The sequence below is a fragment of the Eleutherodactylus coqui genome, chromosome 12 (genome assembly GCF_035609145.1).
Source record: "Eleutherodactylus coqui strain aEleCoq1 chromosome 12, aEleCoq1.hap1, whole genome shotgun sequence".
NCBI classification, from domain to species: Eukaryota; Metazoa; Chordata; class Amphibia; order Anura; family Eleutherodactylidae; genus Eleutherodactylus; species Eleutherodactylus coqui.
In genome coordinates, this window is record NC_089848.1 from 118,643,355 (window position 1) to 118,663,233 (window position 19,879).

The following is a 19,879-nucleotide window of genomic DNA, read 5'->3' on the forward strand; positions in this document are numbered from 1 at the left end:
AAGTGGAGAACTGCTATGATTCTCCGCTCGTGGACGCCTGCGCTTTCCCTAGCAATGCTATGGAAAGCTTCACACAGCCGGCGGATCATCGCTCGTGGACATGCAGCCTAATGAGCCAACTCCTAAGGAGTCTATTCCACACATTCAGGTGTTAGGGCTGATGCCGATGACCGGATTTGTACCGCAGTGCCCGTGGTATAAATCCGCAGTGGAATTCCGCAGCTATTGGGTTCTATTGAGCATAATAGCTTCTCTGCCAGCCGATGCCAACATGCGGAATTTTACCGCAGACTTATGCTAGCGGTAAAGAAAATGTGGCATGTTCTATTTTCCGTGAATATACGCCACGGGAGGTCTCCATAGTATTAATGGAGACTGTGGGAAAACGCGCGTTTTTCCGCGATCACCAGCGGGCGCATTTTGTTTATCACCGCAGTACTCCTGCGGCGTGTCCCGTGACGGTCGTGGACCCTTATTTGTACAGATTCACAGCTCTTCCAGTAAAGAAGCTCCTGAGTTCTCTATTTCACACTTTCACATGAAGCCCTGACACCTCTGCAGACAGAACCTTTCCTTCTCCAGGTCTGCAGCGCCCCCGTGTCCTTTAAGGTGATTGCACTATAGGTTCGGTAACGTATACAGGTCATCATGTGGCCCTTTCAGAAGTTTCTTCGCAAGACTAAAAACTTTTCATTCTTTTCCTCTTCTTTACTCCTTTGTATCGGCTCGGGTTGGTCATGCAGAATGGATGTCCACATACAGTCTGTCCCACTGTAGATAATGTCCAGGAGCCATCTGAGCGGATGAGCTGGAGTTTCTAAGCTGACATGTTGTAACAGAGAACAGAGCGCCTCTGTGCTGCCGCCTGATGTGCACAGACTGGATGGACGGGCTGGGCGTGTTCAGAGCACTGGGGAAAAGCTTACTGCCGGACCAAATGTGTCACAGTCAGCCAGGACCCATGACAGCAACACAACCCTCAGCCAGACGCCTCCTCTATGTGACCTGCGCCCCATAGACTGCCTGCACAATGGAGTCCAATGGCTTACCACCAAGTAAGTGCACCACTACCAGACGTGCCAGGCCTGGGGATCCCCAGAACTTCATGCTTCCAAAGAGAAGCAGTTATGAAGGTGGTCCTACCCTTTTAGGATCCGCAGATATCATATACAGATGTAGCAGAGGTGAATTTGTCATTTGACTCTTTAGTTCTGCATTGTGATAACTTGCGGTGTCCTGCGGACCTTTATAGGAAACCACAGATTACGCATTGTGATATTTTTGTAGGTGACCACATATGACAAATGGAGCTAAATGTGGATTACGCTGCACGGCGAACTCATTCAGCTGATGTCTTAATTCTCGTGCGTTTGCACGGTTGGCATGCTTTTATATAGAAACTAGGTCAGCCGGAATTAACCCTTTTTATTCTTTGCTTAAACGTAGGAATCTATGTTGTAGGAGCTAAACGGTTCGCAGTCAGCGGTACTTCACTGCGCAGAAGAACGATTATTGTTGACAGAAGAGATTCCAGGGCCGTCTGGATACGGAGTTGTATGAACCTAATAACTATCTTTTCCGCTGAGCGACTCCTCCTAAAATACAACTTACTATTCTTAATATTTTACGGCATTCGGCTTGTAAGATAAATCTTGTGTCGGTTTTATCGTACGGGTTATTATAGATGCGCTGATAATAACACAGAACTTCGTAAGGGGAAAAAAAGTGGTTTCAGGGTTTTTATTAAAAAGCTTTATTTTAGGGTTATTTCACACCAGCACTTTACCTTTTTGTCTAGCTGTGCCGTCGCGGCAACAGCAAACCGTAAGGAAAACTTTTCAGTTTTCCTGCCCATAGAAATGCATTGAGTTTCAATCTGTTTCTAAGTTTTCCGTCTCCACTCCGTTTTTTTTTACACTGGAACAGAAGTACAAACTGCGACACTTTTGTTTCCATTTAGATAAAAAACAATTTATTTTATTGTAGTCAATGGTAGACTGAAAAAAAGGAAGCAATCCATTTTGATTCGCTCTTCATTTTTGTATTGAGTTTTATTTCTGAGCATTTGCGGAGACGATGTGAGAGTTAAATAAGCCAAAGCCGTCCAAAATACGGATCTGTCTAGAATGATGAAAAACGGAAGTGAAACAGAAATGAATGAACAGAAAACATACTCTCCTTGTGTTTTTAAGGATCCGTTTGACAGTTCCACAAAAAAGGGAATGAAGGCTTCCCATTCATTTATGTTTCACTTTGGTTTTGTTCAGTTCCGTTTTTTTGTAAAACAGGATCCACTAAAAATGCTAATGTGAACTCTGTTTATTTAGTCCCCCTGGGGTTTATTTGTGTGTTTACTGCCCTGTGATCCTCTCAGCTGAGAAGTGGATACAATTGTATGGAGTGTAACAGAAGGGACTCCACACTGATACATTGTAGCAAACTACCAGAGGGATTCCTGCAGCTGATATAGGCAGGGCCGCCATGATCAGTATCGGAGGTTCCATTAAAAAGCAGAACAAAACGTTGCTGCAGGCAGCGCAAATTCATCCTAGCTCGCCGGAATCCGATCAGACCCCATTATAGTCAATGCGGTGCGTTCCGTGCCATTCGGTTCCATCGCTGTTCGGCTACTGAGTGTTGTTTACCTGCTCATAATAATGAAGAAGGAACATGGAACCGACAAGTGCTGATGTGAATGAGCCCTTAGCGCACAATGATGAGCATGGGCTGGCGAATTTTAGCCTGGGGGACAATCACACAGCAGTGGCCCGTTAGTAGCGCCCCCCCCCCCCTCTTATGTCCCATTTAGATGGGCCGACAATCGTCTAAACGACTGCATGAGCGCTGACGTCGCCACCGGGTAGCTCGCCGCTGGCATCTCGCCTATGCTATGTTGATAATGCCTATTACACGCACAAAACGTGTGCACATAATGTGCAACTCCCATACTCTCATGGGAGACAGCCCTTAGTAGTGTTTATGGCTGCCTCACATGTAATCCGCGTTCTGCAGACCGTAATACGGAGCTAATGGAAATCTATGAAACGATTTATATGAGGATGTGCTTTACAAAAGCTGCGATAATACGGAGACAAATGCAAATCAAGTATTGATGAAACACAGAGCAGCGTCTTTGAACTCGTGGTACCGCGTTTGACAACGCTTTCTAACGCACCCCATCATTGTGACGGGTGATGAGGCGCATTAAAAACACGAAAATAGAGAAAACAGTGCTTAAAAAACGCTGCATTAGAAACACCGTATTCGAGCGCCTGTTTGTGAGGCCCCACTGAAATCAATGGCGGCTTGTACCGCGGTTAGCACGGCGCTCTGGACACCACGCCAATTGCAGTAAAAAGACTCTAGTGTGAGAGCGGCCTAACACAACCATATTACAGACATGTGAAACTGGCCTATGGGAGTGATCTGTAGGGATTTAGGGGGTGATTAGGCATCATTTCCATAAAACTAAACTCCGTAATTTTCCTAAAGGGGAACAAAAAGAACGGCCGACACAAAAATCACTAAAACAATAACAAAACACACATGAACTGATTGCTTGTAATGGGGTATCTAGGCCGGCTCCACGACCGGGTCGGATGCATGCGGGAGCCAGCAGTAGAATCCAATCCCGTGCCCAGCCGGCATCCACGCGTTCCTGTCTTTCCTTCTTTTCTGTACTGCGGATGGTCCACACAGCAAACCGTCACAGTGCAGTTTTTTGTTTTTTTTTAAGTCCCTGCTTTTCCCGCTCCGTCATTAGGCGATGATGCGGGAACCCGCAACCTTTCCACAATGTCATTGCAGTAGGGTTGCGGGTTGGACGGCTTCCACTGAGTTCTTTTTTTTTTTTAAACCCCATTAGAATCAATGGGGAAAAACAATGGATCCGTTTTTTAATGTTTTATTTCAGTTTCGCCCCTTCAACAATGAAGCAGAGAGCTGGAAATCGTAAACTGACCCTAACGCAGGAGTGAGAGAATGAGATAATACATTATGTAAAACTTGGCCTGTTAGTAAATACTTTCTGGCTCGCCTCCCCCAACTACATACCTGTCCCTCCCATCACCAGTCATGTGAGAGATATCCCCGCATACCCCAGGGCCTCCATTCCAACTGGAGAGAATTCCTGTTTGTTCACTCTTTATGGCCGGCCCTTTTATCTATATGTACATGGCACGCATCACAGCGCATTGATCTGGGTGCAGTCACATGGACAAGTTTCATGCGCAATACCTGACCGATTGCGATACGGTCGGGTATGGTGAGAACAGATTACTTCAATGTGTTTATTCATGAGGGGTTTTTCTCTCGGACCGATGATCGAAGATTGAAATATTGCAGTGTCCTTCTTTGGGTCCAAATCGCCCATTATTATTTTCTACATCGCACTCAAACAACAGGCAGTTTTTACACGCATGAAAATCACATGATGCAGAAGAGTTGCGGTGTGTTTTTCTTGGACTGGCATCGCATTCGCTTGTGTGAAAGCACAGATGATGCATCCACACGGGTGAGTGAAATATCGGACCGATATCACGCTTGTAAAATTGCGATGTTCACTGCGAGTTCGTTTTGATTTGCAAGAAAAATGGCATTCACATGAACCTGGCATGTACCTGAGGGCGGTGCAACTTATTTCTCACCCATTGAAAGCAATAGGTGAGATTTCTGCGGATTCGCAGAAAAATCGAACTTGCTGTGATCCGTCTATCTCGCAGCATCGCATATGTAACTAAATGCATCGAGAACAATGCGGTCGATTTCGCTGCCAGTTTTGTGCGTTTTGCAAAGAGCTGAATTCACACAAGAAATTCACTGGCATTTGGAAGTATTTACATGAGCGAGACAAACGGCGAGTGATGAGCGCCACGCGATTGTGAGACGCACAGAATATGCGTTCGTAATAATAATCCATTATTTCCGATGGTTGTATTCACATGGGAGATTCTTCTCTCGCAGCGACGCCGAACGCATCACAATCACGGGGAAAATCGTGTGTTTGCGAGCTCGATGTTGGCTAGAGTTTCTCGGACCGATAACGCGTTCGCCCGTGTATGTTGCTTCAGCTTTACCTACATCTGACCAACATACCTGTTACAGCCGTGTGCAGGTAGGTCTTCACCCTCTGGATATTGTGTATAGTGCCACATAATAGCAGAGTGAAATAAGTCACGCACCCCGGTTCCGTCTTCCAGGATTACTGGACACGCAGGGTCACGGACTACTTTTAGGTGCTCCCAGTAATATAAGTATCTAGTGATCCAGCTACAGTATTCTTCAGACTCCCTGCGGTTTTACTTCCATATATTTGAGATGTCACTCAGTGGCGTCTATAGAAAGGATGTGACTCTGCAGTATTTTGCTCTTCTACACTTGGATTGTTCTTGCTGTCACACGGGGGTGGATGAGCGGGATGAGCGGCATCGCACTGCAGGCGCCCGCCTTATTTGTGAATGGATGACATATATTTCTGTGTCTATGGAGCCGTAGGACATCACTGCCTTTAGCCGCTCAGCTAGGAGGATGCGTTGTGCACTTTAGTATATGGTGCTATACGCTGCATTTATGATGGGTGCAGATGTATTAATATAATATTTTCATAGGGCCGCCTGCACACGGGCGGATTTGCATTGCGGAATCCGGAACAGCTTTCGCCCCTGGATTCTGCAGCAAATACAGCCCATAGCATGCTATGGGAATACCAGATCTCATGTGTGGACGATTGTGATTTTCGGCTTGCAGAGAAGAAATCGCGGCCTGCCATGATTCCATGATTTTGCGCGGGTCCACACGGACGGCTTCTACTGAAGTCAATGGAAGCCGTCTTTCATTGTGGAAAGGGCGCACTGAGGCCTCCTCCACACGGGCGACCGCGAGATCGCAGCTTTGTGCACGCTATTTTGTAGCATTAGTGATGCTTTTTTCTTGTGAAAAATGTCGCGTCGCTGCTACATGCGATTAACTCATGCGAGAAATGAATTCTGTAGCGCTGTCACATCGCTATCGAGTAGCGCGATTTTGCAGCCCGTGTGAAAGCAGCATACAGGCTCCGAGTCCCCGTGAGTCCATGCGGCTCCACCACACTGATCCCTTCACAAGGCCTCGTTTTATCCTTTAGGGTGATCGCCCGCTACAGTTCTGTTTCATTGTGAAATTCGCAGCGTTTTTTTCTCCCGGGGTCTATGGGACTTGTTAATGTTAAAATTACATTGCGCAAAATTACGATTTCGCAGTAAATTGCGATTTTGCCGCGATGCGTTTTTAACATTAGAAAGCCCCATAGACACCTGGAGAAAAAAAAAACGCAGCAAATTCGGAAACACCAGTGGGTCGTCACCCTTAGAGGGAAAGGTACCTCTGTAATATATCACAGGGCCATACATATCATCAATGGTTGGAGGCCTACAGATTTACAACTGGACCCGCCGCAGGCTCCCCCGAGGGGTACCCCTCTGTCTCTGTGATATTGCACCCAGAGGGTCACATTACCCGTTCGCCGTTCAACTGTCATTTCCCTTCTAATTCCTTTTTGATAAGTAACCATATAAGTCATGAATACAGATGAGCTTTTCCAAGACTCGGCTCAGCTGGTTCACCAAAGTTCGATTTGGACCAAATTAGGTTTAATGGAACCAGAAGTCTCCCCCCCCCCTTAAACAAGTTCTGAGCATGCTGGTGGCTCTTTAATGGGTGTAGCTCAGTGGTTGGTACTGTTGCCAGGGTTCAAATCTGATGAAAGACAACATCTGCATGGAGTTGGAAAACCGCATGCAAGTGTTATCTTTGGTCAGATCTGAACCTAGGGAACAGTAGGAACCACAGAGCTTCATGCATCGAACCACCAGTTTGGGTTCTGAGCAAACCAAATGTTTCACAAAATTCAATCTGAATTCGGGGTCTACAGCTTCGGTTCGCTCATCTCTAGTCAGGAAGTGAATGTATTCAATAATATATCTAATTGTCAATGCGAAAAATGCAATGGACACATCAGAAGATTCCCCGGTGCTTTATGGGGTATATTACACAGCTGATAATGGGACCTGTGATATTACTGGGATGCCTTTTCCTTGTTGGGCACACTTCATGTCCTGATTGTTCTGTCAGCTGTTGTTCTCCATCCAAGCTGGCAATACAAATGACTGAGGCCCAATGTCGCCCTCCATGGAACGTCAGGCAGGGCTAACCTTTACGGAATTCAGACCAAAATCTATTGCAGTTTTCAGTTTAATCTTCCGGGGCTGCCATCCCAAATATTACATTTCTAACGCACCCTGTATGGTAAGCAGGCCCTATACTGGTAGAGAAGGGTTTATCTGTATCCTTACATGTCCCGCAGGACGCAGCGCAGTTATGAATTTCAGATTAAAATTCAGATTTTGTTGCATTTTTAACTGCAGAATGTTTTGCAAACTTTGTTGTTTTTTTTGTGGATTTTAATTGCGGAATTACAACTTTTCAGCATGTTAGAAATCCCCAACAACAGATCTGTAAACATTGTGAATTGGGCAGCCGCAAACTATTCTGCTGCAGAGAAAATATGTGTGGATTTGAAAAGATACGGATTTCATAGGATAACACCGAGCTAATGATTTATCCATGCAGCCAATTTCGCTATGTGTGAAAGCGCCCTTAGAGAAAACCTGTCATGCTTTACATGGTGGTTGGTGTGCAGGCAGCATGTGTAGGAAATGATTCCATGTAACTTGGATTTCTATCTCTGCTCAATTTGAGTTTACAGTTCCAGTGGGGGAGGGTCCAACCAGCGATTGATAGACAAAGAAGTCCAGTGGGCAGTCCTATCAGGGACTGACAGCCGAAGGAGTCCAGTGGGCCATCCTATCAGTGACTGATAGCCTAAGTGTTACATCTGCTCAGGCCGGTTGGCGCAACAGATGGCAAAAACCCAGTAAGCAAAGCACTGCGGCACCCTGAGAGATATGTACACTGATGGTAGTGAATGCCTGAAGAAACATTGCAAGGTACATCCTGAAATGTCCCAGATGGACCCACAACTAAGAGGAGCACCCGTCTCAAAAAGGGCAACACTAATCCTGGAAAGTAGCAAAGCCCAAGTCAGAGCGAAACAAGGGCACCTGACCAAGGAATACTGAATATACAGCACTAAACAGAGCACAGAACAACTAACTGAGCAAAGAACACTGACCAGAACACAATGAGCATTACCGCTATTCCCAGGAATCCAGTCCTTTTCAGAACCCCTCCAGAGAACATGAGAGGCTTACTGAGCAGAGAGAACATCCAGCCAGCCATTCAGTAATGTTCTCCCACAACGTCAGACACTAATGACACTACATCTGTGCTAACAGGTCCAACACTTGGTCCAGTGCTGGCACCATGACGCTATGCTGGACCTGCGCCCATACCTAGTCAGCGTCTGAAGCGCCGTGACACTAAATAGTCCAGGAGATGGTCCTATCAGTAATCAACAGTGGGTGGTCCTTCCAGTGATTGACAGCCTAATGAGTCCTGTAGGCTGTCTTATTAGTGATTTATAGCCTTCCCTGTATGACTGTATACTGAGATAGCAATCAGTCACCGATTCCTTCATGATGAGTGCTTTTAGACGGAACAATCACCATTCAAAAAAATTGTTCAAACGAGCAAAAATGAACGATATCATTCAGTCTGAATGTGAGCAACGATGAATGAGAATAGTTCGCTGCCGTTCATTTTATGCAGGCATAAAGACCCTCATTGGCTCGTTCTGTTTAAACATTTATTATGAGAAAGACTGGACAATTCTCATTGAACGAGTTGGTGATGAATCTGCCTGTCTAAACAGGCTGCGCGAGCGTGAATGAGCCTGAAGCAGTCAGACAATCCAATATGGGGAGGTGGACAAAAATAATAACTGCGTGTTGGAAAAAGGATTTGGTAATGAGTTTATAGTGTTGTTTTAGCATTTTACAATGTTGATCGTTGTGTCGTTAATACGGTATGAAGAAATAGCCGGAGCGCTTCTTTAATCTACATCCATGCTCCCAGGATGTCATTGTCTTCACTGTGATCTCAGTTAATTACTCCATAATCTCAGGGCGGTTGTTTTTCTTTCCTGTTACTACTTTGGTATTAGACTTAAGTAAACAGCATGTTCAGCGCACCCGATCCACCCGCTCCTGTGCCAAGGGTGCTCTATCATCTGTTACGCTCTATAGATCCTGTTGCAGCGATGGCATCACCAACACTGGGGACATGTGACCGCTGCAGGCAGTCACCGGCTTACTGCGGCCAGCAATTAGCTGCAGCGGTCGCATGTTCCAGAATAATGAAAACAAAGGTTTGGTCCGGTGTCGCCAGTAGAGTCAAATGTGATTGTTCCCAGCAGGTGAAACCACGTAATCCTGTAGATATGAGACCTTTTAATGGCTACAATAATACATGAAGCAGCTTGTTAACCTCTCAGGTTCTTCGTCAGGCTAAAATGGATTAGATCTAAAGAGGCATGGATATTTATACACACTTATAACACACATACTTATGGCACGGCACAGACACTGATAAGGGAGTGAAAGTTTATGGTCCCTGAATTACTGTTGGGAGGTCACCAGGCCAGCAGTCTTATCTGTACTATAGATGTCTCACACCTCCCATTCACCCATAATTCCTCGGCAATAATTCAATCATCTATTGAACGTGTCAAAAGTTGTTATAAATTTATATTTCCAAATTCTTCTGTGGTTTTGTGACTTGAAACCGCCCTTCAATATCAAAACTCTCATATCTCTTATGTCATGTCCATGGTTAGAAGAGTGTTCGGCCACAGGCAATTCTGTCTTTCTGTGATTAATCATGTGGCGATGAGATCTCATCCTCGTTTTCAGTTTTTGCCCTCTTTCTCCGACATAAAGACCCCCAACAGGACATTTACTGTAGCGGATCAGGTAGATTCCACGTATTCATCTCCTGCAACTATATCCTCCTGTAGCCTCAGCATTAAGTTGGATTTAACATACAGACATACCCCTTACCCTTTCTGGTTCCCACGGTCTCTTCTGAAGAGATTGTAACCCCGTAAATTCACCACTCAATCGCACTTATCATCAAGCCATGTTTCCGTTATTCCTGCTATATTGTAATTTGCTTTAGACATTCTCGCTTCAAGCTCACTCACTTTACTGATCAGACTTCTTGGATTTGTTGCCATACAATGTATACGGTTATTATTTATATTCATTGTACTATTGATGGTCCTATTAGCTGTTCTGTCAGTTCTAACTGTACTAACCCCACCCCTTGCTCAACTCCCATTGCCATTACTTGGTCCTAGGTCACTGTCTACACTGTCTTCCTTCCTATTGCTCTTTTTGCCCTTTCTTCCAGTCCCTAGTTTAAACACTCCTCCAACCTTCTAGCCATCTTCTCCCCCAGCACAGCTGCCCCCTCCCCATTAAGATGCCGCCCGTCTTTACGGTAGAGCCTGTAGCCGACAGCAAAGTCAGCCCAGTTCTCCAGAACCCAAACCCCTCCCTTCTTACACCAACTCCGGAGCCACTTGTTTACCTCCCTAATATCCCGCTGCCTTTCCTGTCTGGCACCGGTAGTATTTCCGAGAAAACTACCTTGGAGATCCTCGGCCTTAGCGTATATCTTAGGTCTGATTCAGGGGATAAAATATTAATGTAGAATTATTTCGCTTAAGAGGTTTGAATGCTGCATAAAAGAGAGTCATGGGGTCCGGGTTGGTTCAAAGTCAGAATATGTACCACTGTCTGGTGCATGAAGTTCTAACAATCTGGCTACATGGGACACTTCTGCTACAATGAGCTGTAGATGGAGTGTTCATATTGCGCCAATAGAGTGGTATCGACTGAGAGCAGAACAACCTGTATCCCAACATTGGTGTCTGAGGCTCCAGATTTATAAGAGGCAGTTTAGGAGATAGTTTATGGGCTTGGGGGGGGGGGGGGGGGGGGGGAGGAGACACAATTGTAATCAGTTTGGTCACTTTAGACCAGAAGGGTTTTCTTCTTTCACATTTCCACCCAATATGTAAGTAAGAGGCAGTTGTGAGAGAACATCTTTAGAGCGACTCGATTACTTTACGCGTTGCTTTGAATTGAAGTATTGCGGTCTGCGTGTTCCTTCCCTCCTGAACGCTCAGTGTCGGAGGTTTCTTGTTCAGCATTGTTGCTTGGTGCGAGGGCCATTTTATTGGATACTTTTTTATGGTGGACTTTATCAATCTCGGCCTGAGCTTTCTTCTGTTTGGGGTACCGAACATCTCACTTCTGCCAACTGTCACCATATCTGAATGATTTACATGAAGGGTGAACACCAAAACATTTACACCAACAGAGGCTTCTTGGAGTTTAATCTACCCCACCAAATGGATGGAGAACATATTCGGCCCACAGTCATTATGGTCCTCAGAAACATTGGGCCAGAGACCCTCTAAGTTCTAAAAGCAAAAAATTAAGAGTGGGCAGACAACTTGCACAGAAGTCCAGAAAAGATTAGGGACGAACCATTGCAATATTTTGATTTGAGTTGAACTTGAGTGTTATAGAAAAATTAAGTTGGTGCCGAATAATGGAAGTCCTAAAAAAACATAATGTATGGAAAGATTGTGCGAATCCTTGTATATTATATGCTATGTGCAGGGGTTAGTAGGAAGACTATTAGGGCTGTTGTTGGAAATTTAGGTACAGTCTTCCTGATGGAGGTACAAGGAGGATGGGTGTATTACTCCGTTTGCAGGGGGATGTAATCCTGAGTTGCCACTTTGAGAAGTTCTTCACTACTAGGAAGCCAAAATGGCAGCCATGACAAAACAGAGCCTCTCCCAGAACTGCAGAGGTACTTCTGCTGGAGCACAGACACTATATCAATGGCTTCTGGCTCTGGTGTGCTGGTCCTTGAAGGCTGAAGATGGCGGGCAGTCCCGTACAGGAGCTGTGTAATGGCAATCTCCAGATGGAGATCCCGCCAGGAAAGTCCAAGGCTGCCAGTGGCGAGTAGGGCATAGCATGCTGCCCAAACAGTAATAGGTAGTGTGATGTGCCCCTTAGAGGGTTCTGCCACACTCCGGGCAGTCAGTCTAGGGGTTGGGTGGTGAAGAGGCCCCTCGATTCTGGAGGATCATGGGAAAAGCGCTAAAACATGAAAATATAGCAGACAGAAAATCGCGGTGTTACAAAACGCCGCATTCAAGCGCTACTTTGATATGTCATAATGCGCAGCCCAAAACCACTGCCATACACAGCGAAACGCCGGCTCACACAGCGGTACAGCGCTGCACTATACACGCAGCGTTTTAGGCATACGCTCGTGTGAGCCTGCCCTTATGTAGAGCCTCCCGGACCTGTGACCACTCGCCTTCCTGCTTAGCCACGCCCCCTTACTAGGGATTTGTCAGTGATTTTCCCGCTTATACATTGCATTTTGGTGCCAAAAACACGCGATTCGCATCGATGTACATGTGGTTTTTACGTGTGTGAAAAGAAGCTGCATTTGCTTCCAATAGTTAAAATAGTAAAAAAGAAACCGCATCGTATTCGTAGATCTCCTGGCAAGCCAGTGCGATGCCGTTTATTCAGGCTCCCATAGCGAATAATGGGCGATTCCTGAAAAGGAATCACCAAAAATAGGACATGCTGGGATTTTGTGATTTTGGACTCTCGGTCCAAATGAAAAATTGCTCATTGAACATCGGGTTGTTCCCATGAGTCGTGTCCGTGCCGCAATCAGACAGAAGCGGCGCATGATAATTGTCAGTGTAAATACAACCTATTGGCTCTATTCTAGTGATGCCGGATGCTGATGTAACATGCTTTTTGTTACATGATGCTGCAGTGTGCTCCGGAGCAGCAATCAAACAGCACAAAGAAATAATGTTGTAAACTGAAAATGCAACGTAAGCCGCATGCTGGAATAGAACACAATGCGGGCAGATATATAGTATATACGATATATACCTGTCTGGTATGTGTGATACAGTTTTGCCAAGATGGGGGTGTTTGCACTCTGTAACAGGTTGTGGTTTTCGCCTTTTGTTACGCTCTTCATATATCACAGGATGCAGGGCGGCTACCTGTCACATTTCACGCTTTCATCTCTTCCGCCGCTTTACATAATGATAGTATCGGTTGTTCTTATGTAGTTTTGTGTAACCGTGTCGCCTCTTCACCTCCGGGCATCTGCCCGCCGCTCTCTAACCTGATGGGACCGGCTCGGTTTTGCCTCAGTCAGCAGATGTATAGTAACCGGCAGCGAAGCAGGAAATGAATGTCCAGGAGTGCCAGAAGCCTCTCATCGATGCTGAGCGCACAGAACGCCGGCGAACGTCTACATCACAGCATGTTACACAACACGGCCGGCTCGTTAGGACTAGTATACCCATGGACCATGTCCTTATTGCACAGGTTATAGGACATGGCCAGTTCATTAATGGGAAACCGTCAGCATGGAAATGTTCAATCCATGGGCAGCCTGTTATACAGCAGGGAGAGCAGATATAGTGTGGACGGATTCAGAATATACAACTTATTGATGGAAATGTATGCTCATTCTGTGCTTGAGTCCAGGGGGCGGAGGGCATGAGGATTGACAGGCGTCCTTACGGGAGCATTCATAGAAACATAGCTGTCAATCACGGAATTGAATAGAACTTGAATAGAACTGCCACTGGTCTCCTTAGATTGTCAATCACTGATAAGGCCGCCCACTAGACTCCTTAGGCCATCAAGCACTGAGTACAACTTCCCCTCTGGACTCTTTGTGCCATCAAGCACTGAGTAGAACCACCCCCTGGACTCCTCAGGCCATCAAGCACTGAGTACAAACCGCCCACTAGACTCCTTAGGCCATCAAGCACTGAGTAGGACTTCCCCCTGGACTTCTTAGTGTTACGGTACTAATAGGATGCTTAGGTACACACGGCGTGGGGCTCCCTGACTTACACCAATGCCACTGTTCCAGGCCACCTACTCTGACCCTACGCTTACTAGGGAGGACAAGCAGGGACCGCAGTACCTATGCAAGAGACTACTACCCACTAGCACCATCAGGAAAGGCAGAGGGTAAGGCCTGGCTGATAACAGTGAGGCCTAGCAGACAAACTGACAGAAGCAAGATACAAACAGAGGCGGACTGGCAAACCCTAGCTGATAACAGCGAGGTCTAGCAGACAAACTGACAGAAGCAAGATACAAACAGAGGCGGTCTGGAAAACCCTGGCTGATAACAGCGAGGTCTAGCGGACAAGCTGACAGAAGCAGAATACCAAATGAGGCAGACTAGCAAGCGGACTGAGGGAATGGCACAAAGTACCAGGGCCAGATTACCAGCAGGTCAGAGTAGCTGGACAACTCAGAGGACATTGAAAACTGAAAATAAAGGCAAGGTTAACAGACAGGCCTGGCAGATAAGAGAAAGTAAAACAGACAATAGCAAGGTCCAACGGACAGAAAAATCAGAACAACAGAACAATAATCGGCCCCTCCCAGGAGGCATGAGCTGGATCTTATAGGAAGGTGGGAGGAGCCGATAGGTAGATAGACCTGTCAATCACCAGCACACTACTCAGACACATAGCAGGGTAATTACCCTGACGCACAGGAGATGTTAACCCTGGCTCGTCTGGACAGAACAAGGTGTGCTGTGAAAATAAACCAAGAGCAGACAGGCGTAACACTTAGGCCATCAAGCACTGAGTAGAACTGCCCCCTGGACTCCTTAGGCCAGTGTTCCCCAACTCCAGTCCTCAGGGACCGCCAACAGGTCATGTTTTCAGGATTTCCTCAGTATTACACAGGTGATGTAATTATTGTCGGTCCTCAGACATTGCCACAGGTGTTCTTACCATAGGATATCCTGAAAACATGACCTGTTGGTGGTCCCTGAGGACTGGAGTTGGAGACCCCTGCCTTAGGCCATTGTCAAGCACTGATCAAACCACCCCCTGGACTCCTTAGACTATCAATTAGTGATAGGACCATCCACTGGATTCCTTAGGTTGTCAATCACTGATCTAACCGCCCCCTGGACTCCTAATCTCAGAATAAGCAGGGATGTAAATGTATAAAATACAAGTTATACTGAATCTTTTCCCACAAAGCCCTCTATCGATCTGCTCAGCTCCTCCGGCTCTATAACATGGTGCCTGCGGATCGGACTACATGTTCAGCATGATAAGTTCCCTTTAAGGCTATTATAACCATGCAGAGTGTTTCCCACCTCCAGTCCTCAGGGACCCCCAGCAGGTCATGTTTTCAGGATCTCCTATAGTAAGAACCCCTGTGATGTCTGAGGACCGACAATAGTTACATCACCTGTGTAATACTGAGGAGATCCAGAAGACATGACTTGTTGGGGGTCCCTGAGGAATGGAGGTGGGGAACACCGGTCTATATCATAATGTGTTATATAACATGGTGATTCCATTATAGTGACTCTCCAGTCTTGGAGAAACAAAGATGGTGGCTCGGCTTCTCTGACTACTTGATGCATTAGTATACATCATTAGTCTGAGACTCTACACAGTCTGCACAGGGTAGTCAGAGAAGCGGAGCGGCCATCTTTGTTTCTCCAGGATGGGAAGGTCACTTTAAGACTTTTACAACCACAGAGAATTTGGCTTGCTTCTGTCCCATTTCGTGTTTCGTCCTGCGATTTATATACTCCTGGGCAGGTAATACTGGGTGCAGGTAATACTGGGCGCAGGTAATACTGGGCGCAGGTAATACTGGGCGCAGGTAATACTGGGCGCAGGTAATACTGGGCGCAGGTAATACTGGGCGCAGGTAATACTGGGTGCAGGTAATACTGGGCGCAGGTAATACTGGGCGCAGGTAATACTGGGTGCAGGTAATACTGGGCGCAGGTAATACTGGGCGCAGGTAATACTGGGCGCACTCCGACTTTTAGTAGCTTACTATAGATTTTGAATTATAACCTAGCAAAGCGAGAACCAAGGCCCAAAAACAGAAAAAGATGCAAACAAGCCGACACAGTGAGGTGCCGCAGCAGCACTAATACACAAAGGCTGTAAAAAGGGATGATAAGTGCGGGGGCACAACGCGTGGTCCGGCCGCTCACCCTAGTAACGATCTACATGTACATTGTGCTGAAAAGAACAACCCGGACGGGAACCTGTTTATAGCTGATTTGGGGACGATGAAAGGGGATTCTGTGAATGAACCCTCCTCAGGATAAATAACCTATGTTATAACCGATGCAGCAGGTTGTAACCGCTCCCGGCTTATACCGTCCGTATCCTCTCCTTAGCAGGAAACCTTTCATCCTATAGCGCTCGATCCCGGCGGTTCTTCAATGTAGACAAAAATGAATGTCCGGAGCCTGGATGATTAAAGGTAGAAATCCTTCTGCTTTTATTTAATTTGTGCTCATGATAACAGAGAAACTATATATATATATACACCCGGAGGCTCCTGCCATTCAGTTTTGTCTATCCTCAGGTAGGTCATCAATAGTTGATCATGGGGGTCCTGATCCTCCGGCCCGTTGTCAGTGCAGCCCAGCTGGATGTCTTAATTGGAGTCGAAACCAGAAGTGTAATAGAAGTAATGGGAGCAATGCCTGCTATTACACTTCCTGCCGTAGGATTAGATGATCGGCGGGGATCCTGAGTGTCAATCAGCTATGGATGGCCATCCTCAGGATCGGTCCTCAATAGTAAATTTCCAGAAAAACCCTTCAAGGAAGAAAGCTGTGAACTGAAGCCAGTGCATCAAAAACAGCACCCGCACCTCTATGCGAACGCAGCAGCTGATGTGACGCTAAAAGCAACTGGTTGTCCTGCGTAGAAAACCCATTTCAATCTCCTATAAGGCCGGGACACAGGTCGTTGGAAAGACACCAAAGCCAGAAGGGAGAAGCAGAAGCAGATGTGGGCAGACAGTTGAATACCTAACTTCTTCCTCAGGGCCCCTTCACTCGGACATGGACGTAATTACGTACGCTTCAGTGCAATGAAGCTTTTGCGCACCTATTTTACTGTCCTTTTTTGGGCACGCATGGCATGTTTAAATGGGCACAGAACACCCCTCCACCGGGATTTAAAAGGCTACTTAACTTAATGTGTTTTTTTTTACAGAATTGCGCAGTGTTTTTCACATTTGCGCCCGTAACGAGCGTGCATTTGCGCACTTCATCTATGAACGACGGCCTATTTACTGTGGATGGAAGCCGCCGGCCGAAACAATCCCCGGCCCGCTCCGCCCCCAATCACTGAGCGACCATCATGGCTGCGATGGCTGTTGGGCGCTTTAGTGCTTGACAGTCGGCCATGTGAAACGGCATTTTTAATTCATCACATGGGATGGCGGGCGCTGAACTCTCTGTAGCTCCTGACATCCATTATAAGTCTGTGGATCTTGTGATCGCTTGGGTTATTATGTTACCGATGGCTCCCGTTATGTCAGGAGTCACGATGGAAGAGGCGTTCAAAGAGGAGCTAAAAATTGGAAGTAATGTGCTGTGAAAATGCTACCCAGACATCACCTGAAAACTCGGACTGTAATTGTGAGACTATGTGGCGGTAGAGGAAACAAACAGCCCAACGTGTGGGTGGCTGTAATATCCTGACTGCCGAGTGGGGCCGGCACTGTAATCACCATTAATTATAGGCTAGAAAGGTCCTTTTTGGTGCAGCTGAACGCAGATTCACTTTCTACCTTCTCTGTTACATGAAGACAGTGAGGGTGATCAATGAGTGGAACAGGTTGCCATGGAAGGTGGGGAGATCTCCTTCAATGGAAGTCTTCAAACAACGGCTGGACAGACATCTGTCTGGGATGATTTAGTGATCCTGCACTGAGCAGGGGGTTGGACCCGATGACCCTGGAGGACCCGATGACCCCGGAGGACCCAATGACCCTGGAGGACCCAATGACCCTGGAGGTCCCAATGACCCCGGAGGACCCGATGACCCTGGAGGTCCCAATGACCCCGGAGGACCCGATGACCCTGGAGGTCCCAATGACCCCGGAGGACCCGATGACCCTGGAGGTCCCAATGACCCCAGAGGACCCGATGACCCCGGGGAACCCTTCCAACTCTACCATTCTATGATTCTAAGACTGCAGATTTCACAGTTTAGGAAAATTTCATCTCACCTAGAGAGTTATGTGAAAAATGTTAGGCATTGTGTTCAAAAACACAAGAAATGGCAGTGAACAAGGATCTCTCCTCTGAATAAATCAACTTCAGGCTCTTCTGTCCTTGTGAAATGACACAACACAGAAACATGAAAGGAACACTTAAAGGAGTTGTCCGAGTCATGAAAGGCCATCTCACCGGGTCCAGAATGTTGCAAAATAAGAAAGCCCCTGATACCCATCGCTCCTCGCTTACCCCCTCCAGCTTCAGTCTCCCTGCTGACATCATCTTTAAAGGCTGCAGTCAGCCTGCCCATCTACTGCTGCAGCCAACGACACAGTCAGCAATCATCGGCTGCAGCAGCAGGTTCACAGGACATCACATGCCTGTATGCACTGTCTGGGCATCCTCCTGATGAGACAGTGGATGGAGTTCTGGAGGATCTCCTCCAAGACATGGATCAGGGCATCAGTGAGCTCCTGGCTTTACTTGTGGAACATTCTGACATCCCCAAGTGCCCACTTGGATTCAGGCCTGGGGAACATGACGACCAGTCAATGGCATCAATGCCTTCAGCATCCAGGAGCGGTCAACACACTCTGGCCACATGAAGCTGGACATTGCCATGCACCAGGAGGAATCCAGGGCCCACTGCACCAGTTTAAGGTCTGACAATGGCTCTGAGGATTTCCCCCGGGGCCTAACAGCAATCAGGGTATAGTTGGCTGACAAGTTGGCAATGCTCCCTGGACCCTCACCAGATTGGTCATGCAGGATGATGTTGCATGCTAAAATCCGCACCGCAGGAGTGTGGATGAGGCTCCTGACATCCCACCACATTGCTTCTACTGCAAATCAATGGTGCTAAAGGCCCAGCATATACTCTACATGTGGACGCGCCCTCGTATGACCTACTTGTGTGCATTACTTTGTGTCAGCTGTACTATTACCGCTTCATACCATCCGTAACGGGTTGAACTTCAGAGGTCTGCATGGCAGTTTACATTGGGAGGCGCAGCCGTGGCACATACCTCAGGATGATGATTATACTACAGTGCAGCATATAATTATGGATCTTGTTACTTGGGCGTTTCTGCCTTCTGTTTAACTTTATTAGCTTCGACGTTCTGCTCTGTATATAATCAGGCTCAGTTATTTCTGGGATGCTTTGCTTCACCCTCTGTAAATGATTCTTGTGGCTATTAAGTATTTAAATTCTGTAAAGAAAGCAGAGATGAACCGAGGAACGAAGAGGAGACTTCAAAAAACAGGCAAAAGATGTGAAATATGCAGCTAACGCGTTTTCCCCAAGATAAGACACTGTCTTATATTAAATTTTGCCCCAAAAGAGGCACAGTGTCTTATTTTTGTGGGGTCTTATACTTACCTGGTCCGCGCCATCCGGGGTCCTGGCGATGGTCTCTGACACTGCGGCAGGTTGCTGTGTCAGCCTGACCAAGGATTCTCTTCTTTCTAGTTACGGGGTTTTGAATTACCCCGCCTACGGCAAGCGAGTGCTGTGATTGCATCGAGCGTCAGCCAATCAGAGCCGGAGCTCGATCCAACCAATCACAGCCATTCAGTGATCTCATTCACTGAATGGCTGTGACTGATCGAACGCCGGCTCTGATTGGGTAGTGCGCGATCTAATCACAGCACTCGCTTGCCGGAAGCGGAGTAATTCAAAACCCCGCTACCGGAAAGAAGAGAATCCTCAGTCAGGCTGACACGGCAACCTGCTGCAGTGCCGGCGACCAGCACGAGGACCCGGACGCTGGCGGCTAGGTGAGTTTTGTTT

General features: G+C 46.9%; 1 protein-coding gene across 1 annotated transcript in view; it reads left to right on the forward strand.

Moving 5' to 3' along the window:
* The first annotated feature begins 932 nt into the window (after positions 1 to 932).
* The window catches only part of PLCD1 (phospholipase C delta 1), a 112,440-nt gene continuing 93,493 nt past the window's right edge, over positions 933 to 19,879 (forward strand). The window contains exon 1 of the mRNA XM_066584643.1: positions 933 to 1,055. Within this exon, the coding sequence (XP_066440740.1) occupies positions 1,031 to 1,055 (25 nt within the window). The 5' untranslated portion in view covers positions 933 to 1,030. The remainder of the gene's footprint in view (positions 1,056 to 19,879) is intronic.